Here is an 11354-nt window from a genome sequence, read left to right as displayed (position 1 = left end):
GTTCATAGGGGTGTTAGTGTGCGTGTGTTGTGAATGCCTGAGTTGTACTGTGTGATCTAAAAAAATGACCCTTGGTATTTCATTTCATTCCGGCGTCCCAATTTTCTCTTCTTTCTTTCCAAATCAATATTGGGGACCGTGTGACCCCAGCGACTTATCGCACTAAACCTCCCCTATTCCAGATTTTTTATGTTTTCGGCCTAACAATAAATTGGCCCATAGTCAAATTTATTTCAGAATAATTTTTTTCATTTCGGAATAATTTTTTAATTGTTCTAGCAATACAAAAAATTGTTCGGGAACAAAAAAAAGTTTGTTTCAGAACAAAAGATAGTTATTGAGTCTTATGTGATAGTTTAACTGCCAGTCGCCCGAGCGACTCTTAGTATTTGCGCAATATTCTGCCTCCTGCGATCTTTTAGGGATGGGTTTGAAACTTTTGGTTCTCAGGATTTACGGTTTTGTTTGGGTGGTGGTGGGGCAAATTTTTAAAGTGAAGGCCATGGTGGCAGCTGGACCGGTGATGTGTGGCTATTTGGCATTTGCAGTCTTAAGAAAGTCACCAAGCTAACACAAAGGCCCAAGACTTGGTCAAAGTCCCAGTCAAAAACTGTTGAGCATATGTATTGTGGGCCCAACTCCATCACCAAATAGCCTGCCTGGCTTTCGGCCTGTCCGGGTCCACCAAGCCTCCTCTCGGAAATGAGGCCCACCAAGCCCAACCAAGGCCGCCACTAAAAAAACAGGCCCAAACAAGGCCACACTGCCGATTCGCCGTCGCCCTCTCCGGGTCGAAAAATCTAGCCATCCGACAGGACGGCGGCGGCGGCGGCGGAGGGAGCACAGCCGCGCCGGCGCGCCGCACCGGGGTGGTTCGCGGGAACTCGGAAGGCGTAGTGGACGTGTATGGCGGAGCACCGCACAGAGGAGTCGGCAGTGGAGGTGGGGGGTCCGGCGCCAAGCTTGCTTTCGCTGTGCCTGGACGCGGTCGCCGCCCGTCTCACCCGCGACCGCGCGGGCGCGGGCGCGGGCGCGGGTCGAACTGGATGGCCAGGAGGGTGCGGCCGCGGTGGTCGTGGCGGATTCGCAGAAGATGGCGGCGGGGAGGCGGACGACGACCACCTGGGCCCGGAGCAGGTTGCGGAGGCGCTTCCCTGGGAGCTTGTAGACCTGCTGGCGTCCCGGCTCCCTCCCGCCGCGCTCGAGTCGCTCCATCACGCTGCCCATGCCCGGTACCCTGCTTATCTCCCTTGCTGTCCCAATTAGTAGTACGCAGCAACCAGAAGGCGGCACCATTCCTAAGTTGAAATCCTTTCTTATTCCCATTCTACATCTGCAGTGCCATCTGGTGTTTTCTCTGACAAAATCGTGAATCCTCGTAGAGGGAGAGATGGTAATTATGCCTGTAATTGCGCGTATTCCAGGTGCTGCTCTTCTGCTGATACTACTGCTGGACTTGGAGGGCAAGATGGCCACAGACGTGGGATAAAGCGTTCAAGGTATTAGTTTACAGGCATTTATGCAAAAAGAAAATTCATTTTTTTCTTCAAAACTTCCATATTGGACTGCCAACGAGAATCATCAGTGTTTGGTTCCAATATCTGACGCATACGATGGTGACTTTAGGTGTGAAGATTTCAACACAGCTTGGCAGTCGTTGTTCAAACTTCGCTGGCCCCTTGGTGTTAAGCCTGGGCATGATAGTGTGGTCACTGTGGATTGGCAGCAACAGTACTGGGAAAAGCATTTACAAGAGTATGTTTACAAATTACAATGACTTGCGTTTGGGTTTTCTGAATGAAATTCTTTAATCCCTTCATCACACATTTTTTGTTTTGTTACCTTTTACAGGTGCCTGGATGAAGCTACAGAAAGTGCCTTGCTTCCTTCTTTTCGTGGGGGTATTGGTGAGTTGAGTATATCAGGTTGGTATCCACTATCCCTTCCTGACATGTATGCCATAATGTCGTTGTTACTTGTTGGTTAACTGATTAATTGTTATCTGTCATGTAGTTTAGTTTTAGAAACAAACCTGAACCATATGAAAAATATTTTTATCTAACAGTGTGCTACCTAATTCCTGTTGAGGTGACTTTACTGTTTTTGTTATTTAGATTAGCAGGACTAACTTTGATTATTTGAAAATATCTTTACCTAAAACTATGATGAACCATCCACTGCTGCAATGACATTTCTATTTTTCCATGATTTACCAGCTAAAATCATGAATTCCATCTACCATTGCGAGGACATTTCTCAACAGAAGTCAAGACTAACATATCAATTTAGCAGATTTGGTTGCTATGCAAGGTGCCAGCATGCGGCAATTATTGTTCATATTCATTTCTTTTTTAGCTCTATTTTTTTCTTGCAGCACTTGCTAATTATGAATATTCAATTCATTAGGACACATGATTGAGGACTTATTGATATCTATAATAATTTGGATATGTAATGTTATATGTCCTACAGTGTTGATGTAACAGCGGGTCTAATCGCACGCACCTGCTGTTTTTGACTTTTGTTAGTCACTTGTAGTTCTTTAATATCGACTTTTTTCCTTATTTCCAGGTGCTTGAGACTGCAAGGCGTTCTTTGCACTGCAGAAACTTATGTAAGTGCTTAAATGCTGATGCTGTATTGTGTATAGAAGCTTAGAGCTCCTTGACTCTCCGCTCTATTCTTTTATGTAGCTGTTGTGTGCATCCATGTTATTCGTCAAATGGGGGGTATCTACATCATTGATGCAACTTTCTTTATACATGGTTCCAGAATACATTTATCATCCAGATCATTGAATATATATTGAAATGTGGTGAATCCTTTGTATGAGGTTCTGACGGTTGTATTCTGACTGCTGGGAATGCTTTGTCTCTCAGGACTTGCTTCAGCATTGCAAGCTGGAGAGATTAATGTTCATAAGAATTATAGCAGAGCCTGAGGTAATCTTATGCCTCATGCCTGAGATAATAGATTTGCTGTTGAATAACTTACCATCTGGAACAAAAATGTAAGGCATCAGAATCATTCTCTGAAATTCAGTGAAAGCATAAAAAAAATGCTCAACATTTTATTTGATCATGTTCTCTTCAACTCTAAGAAAAACAGAATAAATTCCCAGATTATTTTTGCATGTGTTATCAGAATTGGTGATACTATTGAGGCTCGGTGTATAAGCATTCCAAATGAGAATTATATATCAAAAGCTGAAACAAGCTACAGATATTGTTAGTGATTAAATTATGTCAATACTAATATACTACCATTTTCTCTATGATTTCTAATTGTCCAATGTTTTTTATGGTTCTTTTTAGTGAATATGGCAGTAAGATATTAATGGCTCCAGGGTTTTTTTCTTCTTCTGAATTTTCATTGACAGGTTGATGGTGTATGTCTGCTTCTGAGCTGCCATGTAGAGACACTGCTATCTCTTGAATTCATCCACTGCCAGCTTTATCCTGCTGTCATGGAAAAAATTTGCGTGGCTGTTTTGCAAAAGGGATCTCAAAGCCATGGGATCAAACAATTACGTATTATATCATCCCCTATCTGTGAAACCAGGCCTCTGACCATCTCTGCTGGTCTGTTAAATTTTCTATCATCTGCCAAGTAAGCGCTCCATGCCATTTATATGCTTAACTGATTTTATTTTAATATACATATTAAGGATTGACAAAAGAATATGAACCATATTTCTATTCCTTTATTGTTCTACGTCAGCTTACCATTAGTATTAACCATGGGGTATTGACCACTTATGTGTTTCTCAGCTAACTTATCATTGCAACTTATATGCATTTGTTGTATGGTTACTCAATGCAGTTCATTGCAATGTGAAACATTTAAACACTGTTAAATTCTTATGAATGTTCAGGTCATTGCACCTGCTGTCACTCCATGATAGTAAAATGCAGCCATCATTTGCTCAAATGCTTATTCACACCCTCCTCGAGTCATCTTGTGGTTTACAAACTCTTGAGATATCAGACAATAATGTGGGTTGACAGGAAAACCTTCTCTTTTTTATCATTTTACATCTTCTCTACCCGTTAAATTGATTGTTTCTTGTAGATTCCAGGCTGGCTTTCAAAAATGAACAGAAGTTCTACAAGCTCCTCATTAGCACTAAAATCAGATATTTCTTTGAACTCCCTGTCCATTCTTAACCTGAGGTATTTCTCTGTCCTTACCATAACCTGGCTGTTCTAAAGACTCATGTTGCTGGTTGTTTTCAGAATTTCTGATGGCCTAATTATGTTTTTTCTATTTCTTGATTCTTATCATTTCAGGAATAATAATTTGCAAAAGGATGATGTTGCAGATCTTCACAAAATTCTGATAAAACTGCCAAACTTAAGGGATTTAGATATAAGTTGCAATCCAATCATGGATGAAGGTATCAGGTACTGTCTGACATAGCAGAATACTCATCTGTACACTGATGTAATCAGTACAGAAAGTAGAATTGTGTTTTCATGTGTGTCTTCAGTTTCCTCTAGATATCATCAATCGAACATGCACTGTCATTCTGAATATCTGTGATAACTTGTTGCCTCATTTAAACTGTTTTTTGTTGAGTTACTGAAGCACTCAACAGCTGCACATAAAATTGCAGATCGTTGTTCCCTTTTATTTCATGGGCAATTGAAAAGGAAAATCCACTTTTGAGATTAAATGTGGAGAATTGTGACTTGTCCAGTATTGGTGTCAGTAAGCTTCTTGAGTGCCTCACATCAGTTAAGCAACCACTTGATATGTTATCTCTAGCAGACAATCCTTTAGGGAGGTGAGTAGTATCTGTTTTCATGCATTTTATCATGTTGTTTTCACTTATGTTAATGTATTGATCGGAATGCACTTGCAGTTCTGTGGCACCTGCGTTGGCCAAATTCTTGGGTTCGCATGTAAGGGATCTAAATGTTGAAGATATTGACCTGATGACAATAGGTTTCCAAAAACTCGAGGAAGCATTGCCAATGGAAGTTGCTCTTTCCCATATCAACATCAGGTAGAAACAAACACTGCCATTCAACATATTGTCAGCTTCCTCACTGGCTTCGTCTATATATTGCAGTAAGAATCGTGGTGGGATCGGAGCAGCATATTTTGTTTCCAGATTAATATTGCAAGCACCAAACCTTGTCTCAGTCAATGCAGCAGCCAACATTTTACCGCCTGAGTCATTGGAGGTCATTTGTAACGCCTTGAAGCAGAGGACATGTAATAAGAAAATAAATAGTTTACTAAATTATTATTTGTTGCTTATCTACAGTCAAGGCAAATTTGTATAGGCACCGGACAATCGAGACTGGTTGATAACTAATCGATCTTTCCTTTGCTTCAGGTAATTTGGATCGAGTGGATCTGACTGGCAACTTTCGTTTGTCGGACACTATTTTTCCTGGGTTCCTTGAATTCAAGAAGCATGGAAAGCCAATCCTGGTATTACCATCGAACTTGGGCACTTATGCTCCATACGACGATGACCCATGAGCCGACTAGTGTAATATTGGTAACTGTGTAATGCTGCTTTTTGTCTCTTCAGACTTATGCTGTTAATGATAAGTTTGTTGTGTCATCTGGGCATCAATGATATGTAGTTGTGATTTGTTGTTTTCTTTCAAAGAAATTGATAGTAAAAGTTTGACATTGTAGCAATGTTGATGTTTTGAACGTGATGTATTCTGGAACAGAAGGAATAACTGATTTGGGTAAGGCAGATGAGGAAAATGCAATGGTGGTGTGGGATGTATGCTTCATGAAGAATGTTTAGGTTTAGGTGATTAATAACGAGCAATCCTTTATAGTGTTCATCAAAATAGGAATAATCATATTAAGATTTTGGTATGCCCTGTCTATAATCCAATCTGAACCCTTCTTTGAGTTGTATCTACGGTTGTTTGTCTATGTTGGTTGCTCAGAAGGCAGCAGATTTTTCCTTTTTTTTTGGTAATATAGGATATTGAAGCAGCATACTCCATCTTGCTTAGGATAAAAGGCTTTCACTTATTATTGTATTCAATATTGAAGAAGATCAAATATGCACTGTAGGAAATGAGGTTGTCGATGAAAAAAATTTGTATCCAAGTACGTTATTCGGTGTTTATGAACTATTTATAGAATTCTAGACACAGGTAAACTAAAATAGGAGGTGGAGCTCTCTAAAAAAAGCCTTTGGTTTTCTTGTAGCATCCACCGAAACATACGAAAAATGGCAATTACCAAGCAGTTGAATGCATGACAAAGATAGACACCGCCATTTGCTCCACACCACACAACATTCTCTTCTCCGGCGAACAAAACCGTTTACCGGCCGATCCTTCCTTGCCATTTTCCAGGAATCGCGCATAAGTATATGCAGGAAATCAATCCCCGGAGTCAGTAACAAGAAATCAAGCTGATCTATCGATCGATCTGAGGAGCAGAGGAGTAAGTAATGCAAGAAGACAGGGCGGGCACGAGCAGCAGCATGGACTCGTCGGAGCTGAGGAAGGTGTTCCAGATGTTCGACAAGAACGGCGACGGGCAGATCACCAAGAAGGAGCTGGGCGAGTCGCTGAGGAACCTGGGCATCTACATCCCCGAGGACGAGCTGGACGGCATCATGGGCAAGATCGACGCCAACGGCGACGGGTGCGTGGACGTGGAGGAGTTCGGCATGTTGTACCGCTCCATCGTCGGCGAGGGCCAGGGCGGCGACGGCGAGAAGCGCGACGAGGAGGAGGACATGCGGGAGGCGTTCAACGTGTTCGACCAGAACGGCGACGGCTACATCACCGTGGAGGAGCTGCGCTCCGTGCTGGCCAGCCTCGGCCTGAAGCAGGGCCGGACGGCCGAGGACTGCCGCAAGATGATCAGCAAGGTGGACGCCGACGGCGACGGCCGCGTCGACTTCACGGAGTTCAAGCAGATGATGCGCGGCGGAGGGTTCGCCGCGCTAGGTAGATGATGATGATGATCGGAGGCATGGCGAGGGGGATGCCTTGCTTGACTCACACTCACAGCGTGTGTAGATATTTTTAGTTATTCATTCTTCCTTGGGCATGGTAATGTGGCAACCTGATATTATTTCGCTAATTCATTTATTGGTTTTTGTTGGATTGTTTTCCTTGGGTAAAATTGTTGTTCAATTTAACTGTATATGTAGAAACAAAGTCAAGTCACCTCTAGTGCTATCGAACCGTGAAATGTTCGTTTGGTAATTGGCTCATAATTTTGATATCTTTCTACTCTGCTTATGGATCCATTCGGAGTTGCAATATGAGCAGAATTATGCGTAATTTACCCTCTCCTTATACCTTATTTAGATGCAAATTTCAAAATTCCAAAACGGGGGTCTGCATTTTTGAAATGGGACCTGTCACCTGTGTCTCAAAACTAGCCCCCTTTCGCTATTTTTTTTCACAGCCACCGTTAGCAGGTGAAATGGCGGGATACTGTTCGGATTTGAAAACTTTTGAACAGCAGCGCGCGTCTTCCAAATGCGAGAGGATCCCGCCACCATCCCCATTTCTCAAGAGAATCTCATCAGGCTGACTCCAACAAGAGTAGGCATACAGAGCAGCCAAATGGAGGATATAACTACTGGGTGGAAAATGGCTACCGTAGGCAATTTGGCTCTGCTCCAATAGCATAGGCAAAGAGGCACCTCCATTCCCCTGGTAGTTGGCTCGCGGGCTCTGGTGGAAGTCCGCCGCGCGCCGCTTGCCTTTCACCAGATCCGGCGATTCTAGGTGGTGTTTTCTTTATCGTCGACGGTAGCCATGGTTGCTATCGAATCAAAGGTGGAGGAAGGTACTGACTTTTCAATTTCTTTTATTGCAGCCCGTCGCCTCTTCACTCTTGAACATGGCTTGGAGGTACATCAAGATGGGGATGTGTGGTACGTCTGCCGCAAACTGTCGGGAAGAGGAAGAACTCGAAACCACCGCTGCTGCAGTGGCATTGGGACTAGGCAATAAACGGCGGTGGCGAGGATCTGTTTTTGGTTATGCTTTGAAGAATCGAAAAAGAGAAGAGGTGAACGAACAAATCATGCGAGATTACTTCAATGAGAATGCATTGTTCGGCGAGGAAGATTTCAGGCGCAGGTATCATCAACTATCACAGATGAATTCATTTTACTTTGTGAAGATTTCAGGCGCGTCCTCGCTGACGCTCTCCGGCGTCACCGTCGCCGTGCCGCTCGTGCCGGGCGAGTGGTGCCCGCTGCTAGAGCGCCTGCGCATCGAGGACTGCCGCGTCGAGCGCCGCGCCGTGGTCGTGCTCCTCCCGCGGCTCAAGCTGCTCGCCATGGAGGACGTCGACGTCGGCTCGACGGACCGCGAGGACGCGCCGGAGCTTGAGGAGTCGAGGTCAGCTGCTCGGCCCGCTGGGCCGTGGACTACAGGTCCTTCGCCGTGCGCGCGCCTGCGCTGGCGCGAGCAGTTCGCGCAGTGCGTGCGCGTCGACGTCGGCGACCAGGGCAGCGTCTCCGAGGGCACCATCGAGTTCACGGCCAACGGCGACCGCAACGACATGTCCTGCTGCGAGATGAAGCTGTTCCGCGCGCAGATGATGAAGATGCTCCGGGGGCTCCTCCCCGACCTAACGCCGAGCACCATCGCAGACGTTGCACGGTTACAAACAACTCCATCATCCTCTGTTCTTCTAGTACTTGTGGAATTGTGGACATTGGACAGTGATATGGTGTATGTGCATTTCATTTCATGTTTGATTGATGCAGGCCTTACATGACGCTGGACGTCAGCACCATGGTGGATGAAGAGACCGGTGGTGAGGTGATCCAGGAGGAGAAGCTCACCTGCGACATCGGCGGCCTCATGTCGCGATCTACCTGATGTCCTGAACGCTGGCACGCTGCTCTGCTCGGCGGTGCTGAAGAAGGGTACAAGTTTGGGATCAGGCTTTTGAAGCATCTGGGGTCTAACTTTCGTTCTGCATCTGCGGTCTATCCTGCGTAGTACATGTTGGCATGTGGTATTGGATCAACCTTTTGGTGTTGTGGGAAGAAACCTCGTCGCATGTTAGCACGTCAAATGTGCAATGATCCATCATAATACTCTGTCCATCTCCAATCCATTATCTGTAGAATGAGGTTTCTTCATATGATCCTTCATTTCAGTGACAGTTGCCATCTGATTATCCTTAAGGAACCGATATCTCTGCGCTGCAGCCTTGAGGAATTTGCTTCGCTTCCGTTCTGTTCGTAATAGTTGTAACACCAACAAGAAAAGGCGGAAGCCAAGCCAGTATATAAACAAACTTCTTTTTTTTTTGGCTCCGATTAGCTGGGTCATACAGGCAATAGATGATGCCATAGATGAGCATGGAGCCATGTTAATAAGAACTTTAAGACTCATCAACTATGAACAGAACAGGGCATTTTAGCAATCAGGCCTGTTCTGTAGGCGAGCCCAATAGAGGCCCAAACTTGGTAGGCACGGGCCGGCGAGCGGGCCTGCTTTTCACAAGGGCCGGTGCCCATCACGCACGGACGAGGACGATTCGAGCAGTCGAGGTTAGGGTTTCGCCGCCGCCCCAAGCTGGGCAAACCCCCCTATAAAAACGAGCCATCGTGCGTCCCAAACTTTCGAATCCCCCCTGCCGTCCCTCTGCTGCGCCGCCATCGGATGTTCCCGGTGGTTTCTTGCTGCTGTTGATCTCTTCCCGTCTCGTTTCTTGCTGTTTAGTCTGCTAGATCCGATTCACGGTTTTGCTCTGGTTTGGTTTCGTTCTCTCTGCGGGAGATCCGATGGGTAGATGTGTTCGGTTTTTTGGGGGCGTTTTCTGAGGCTTTTTTGTTTTGGGTCTGTTGATTTGGGTCAGTTTTGGATTGAAAGATTTGGCGCAAAGAAGCCAATTTGCAGAGCAAAGGGGCCAGAAAAGTGGCGATCTTTGCATTGAAGGTTGGCGACAACGAACTCCAGTTCTCCGTGCCGCGCAGATTTGCCTCTGTTTTGTGACGGCCTCGAACAAGCTGCTACATCTTCTTGTTTTGCCACGCAATCCAAATATCCAATGCTGTTTCCTCTTTTCTTATTACATATATACTCTGGATTATAAAAGAAAAAAAAAGTTGGTTAGCCAATTTGCAGAGCAAAGGGGCCAGATTAGTGGCGATCTTTGCATTGAAGGTTGGCGACAACGAACTCGAACATGCAGTTCTCCGTGCCGCGTAGATTCCTCTGTTTTGTGACGGCCTCGAACACGCTGCTACATTTACTTTTTTTTCTCTTATTACTCAATCTGAAGCTTTGATTCAATTATTTTTAACTGTTGGGATTTTGGTGAATCATAGTGAACTGTGAATCGACATATGCTATTTTTTCGTTCTTATGTAACGAATCTGAAGGGACAATTGACAGGTACATTGGACAGATGAATGGAAATTGGACAATGAACAAATTACAGGGTTTTAAATATATAACGAACAAATCTGATGATCACCCACCATAGATAGCAGACAAATTTCAGGGATGATAAACTTAAAACTGTGATTTATTACATGATTCTAATAGCATTTCAAGGGTTCCTAAAATAACTTTCAACCCGAACGACCGGAAACAATGCCCTCCAGCACATGAGCTGACGGTTATCTTGGATGAACACACGCAGATGCTAAGAGCAAAGGATTATGATGCACACAAGAATAGTCAATTTTAAAAATTACAAGACCGCATCCATCCAGCCCTACCTCGGACGCTGACTGGAGTCGGAGGAAGTGAATTGAGCGGTGATTGAGCGGAGGAACAAGCAGGAGGAGAGTGATAGACGAGGACAACAGACTACGAGAGTACGAGTACCGCTCAGTGGCGACTTTCAGCAGGACGTTCCATGTTCTGGATTGGCAACTTCTCACAGTGTACCTCATTTTCTTAAAAAAGTTCGCAAAAATTTGTTTAGAAATTGCATAGTTGTCATGAGGGCACTACTCAGATTAAGTCCAGGTTATTCAGCACCTAGAAAAACTTTCTGTACAATTCACAATGACTTGGCCACGCATCTGAATAATTTTCAATTTCAGAAACCAATGTTTCATCTTCTACAGAAAACAATATAAAGTTGAGCGCATCGATTGCCAGCCTTTACCTTGTCGCCAAAAAAAAAGCCAGCTTTCACTGTGTTCGGCTGGCTGGTGCTGGTGGCTGGTGCTGATTTTTTGTGAGAGAAAAGTACTGTCGGCTGGCTGGTGCTGGTTTTGTGTGGGAGAGAAATACTATTGGCGGGATGCAGCGAAGATGAAGCGAACAGAGTGTTTACCAAGGTATAAAATCGCGGGCTAAGACGTTTAGCGGAAGCTCTTCCAAAAAGCTAAGAGAGCTATAGCGAAAACTATAGCGGAACTATCCATT

General features: G+C 44.6%; 3 protein-coding genes and 2 non-coding genes across 7 annotated transcripts; all 5 read left to right on the top strand.

The window, feature by feature from the left end:
• Positions 1-770: 770 nt before the first annotated feature.
• Positions 771-5759, top strand: LOC120696979. 3 transcript variants are annotated; one of them, XM_039980058.1, is made up of 15 exons: positions 771-1232; positions 1425-1499; positions 1627-1755; positions 1852-1925; positions 2217-2310; positions 2572-2614; positions 2880-2942; positions 3380-3609; positions 3875-3995; positions 4072-4172; positions 4290-4403; positions 4616-4786; positions 4865-5008; positions 5075-5220; positions 5345-5759. In XM_039980058.1, exons 1-15 carry the CDS (start codon positions 907-909, stop codon positions 5491-5493), a joined length of 1980 nt encoding a protein of 659 aa, XP_039835992.1. In that variant the 5' UTR covers positions 771-906; the 3' UTR covers positions 5494-5759. The 3 variants fall into 3 exon arrangements, with proteins under 3 accessions (XP_039835992.1, XP_039835993.1, XP_039835994.1); XM_039980060.1 differs by having other exon boundaries at positions 869-1232; positions 1340-1499; XM_039980059.1 differs by lacking the exon at positions 2880-2942.
• A 401-nt stretch (positions 5760-6160) lies between these two features.
• On the top strand, positions 6161-7093 carry LOC120696984 (probable calcium-binding protein CML28). Its single transcript, XM_039980064.1, has one exon. The coding sequence runs from the start codon at positions 6437-6439 to the stop codon at positions 6947-6949; it is 513 nt and encodes a 170-aa protein (XP_039835998.1). The 5' UTR covers positions 6161-6436; the 3' UTR covers positions 6950-7093.
• A 903-nt stretch (positions 7094-7996) lies between these two features.
• Positions 7997-9161, top strand: LOC120696983. Its single transcript, XM_039980063.1, has 2 exons — positions 7997-8618; positions 8726-9161. Exons 1-2 carry the CDS (start codon positions 8035-8037, stop codon positions 8838-8840), a joined length of 699 nt encoding a protein of 232 aa, XP_039835997.1. The 5' UTR covers positions 7997-8034; the 3' UTR covers positions 8841-9161.
• A 707-nt stretch (positions 9162-9868) lies between these two features.
• LOC120701650 lies at positions 9869-9989 on the top strand. Its single transcript, XR_005686213.1, has one exon. It is a non-coding gene; the product is annotated as a small nucleolar RNA snoR86 (small nucleolar RNA).
• Positions 9990-10096: 107 nt separating this feature from the next.
• Positions 10097-10222, top strand: LOC120701651. The gene has a single exon (XR_005686214.1). It is a non-coding gene; the product is annotated as a small nucleolar RNA snoR86 (small nucleolar RNA).
• The last annotated feature ends 1132 nt before the right edge of the window (positions 10223-11354 follow it).

The sequence above is a fragment of the Panicum virgatum genome, chromosome 3K, assembly GCF_016808335.1.
Source record: "Panicum virgatum strain AP13 chromosome 3K, P.virgatum_v5, whole genome shotgun sequence".
Taxonomy (NCBI): domain Eukaryota; kingdom Viridiplantae; phylum Streptophyta; class Magnoliopsida; order Poales; family Poaceae; genus Panicum; species Panicum virgatum.
Note: the sequence above shows the minus strand (reverse complement) of the source record. Positions and strands in the feature narration are given on the sequence as shown.

Coding starts and splice junctions, on each gene's coding strand:
- LOC120696979 (XM_039980058.1), top strand. CDS start 907: ATGGCGGAGCACCGCACAGAGGAGTCGGCAGTGGAGGTGGGGGGTCCG. Junction 5,009..5,074: donor CTTTCCCATATCAACATCAG/GTAGAAACAAAC, acceptor TATATATTGCAG/TAAGAATCGTGGTGGGATCG. Junction 5,221..5,344: donor CGCCTTGAAGCAGAGGACAT/GTAATAAGAAAA, acceptor CCTTTGCTTCAG/GTAATTTGGATCGAGTGGAT.
- LOC120696983 (XM_039980063.1), top strand. CDS start 8,035: ATGCGAGATTACTTCAATGAGAATGCATTGTTCGGCGAGGAAGATTTC. Junction 8,619..8,725: donor ACCATCGCAGACGTTGCACG/GTTACAAACAAC, acceptor TGATTGATGCAG/GCCTTACATGACGCTGGACG.
- LOC120696984 (XM_039980064.1), top strand. CDS start 6,437: ATGCAAGAAGACAGGGCGGGCACGAGCAGCAGCATGGACTCGTCGGAG.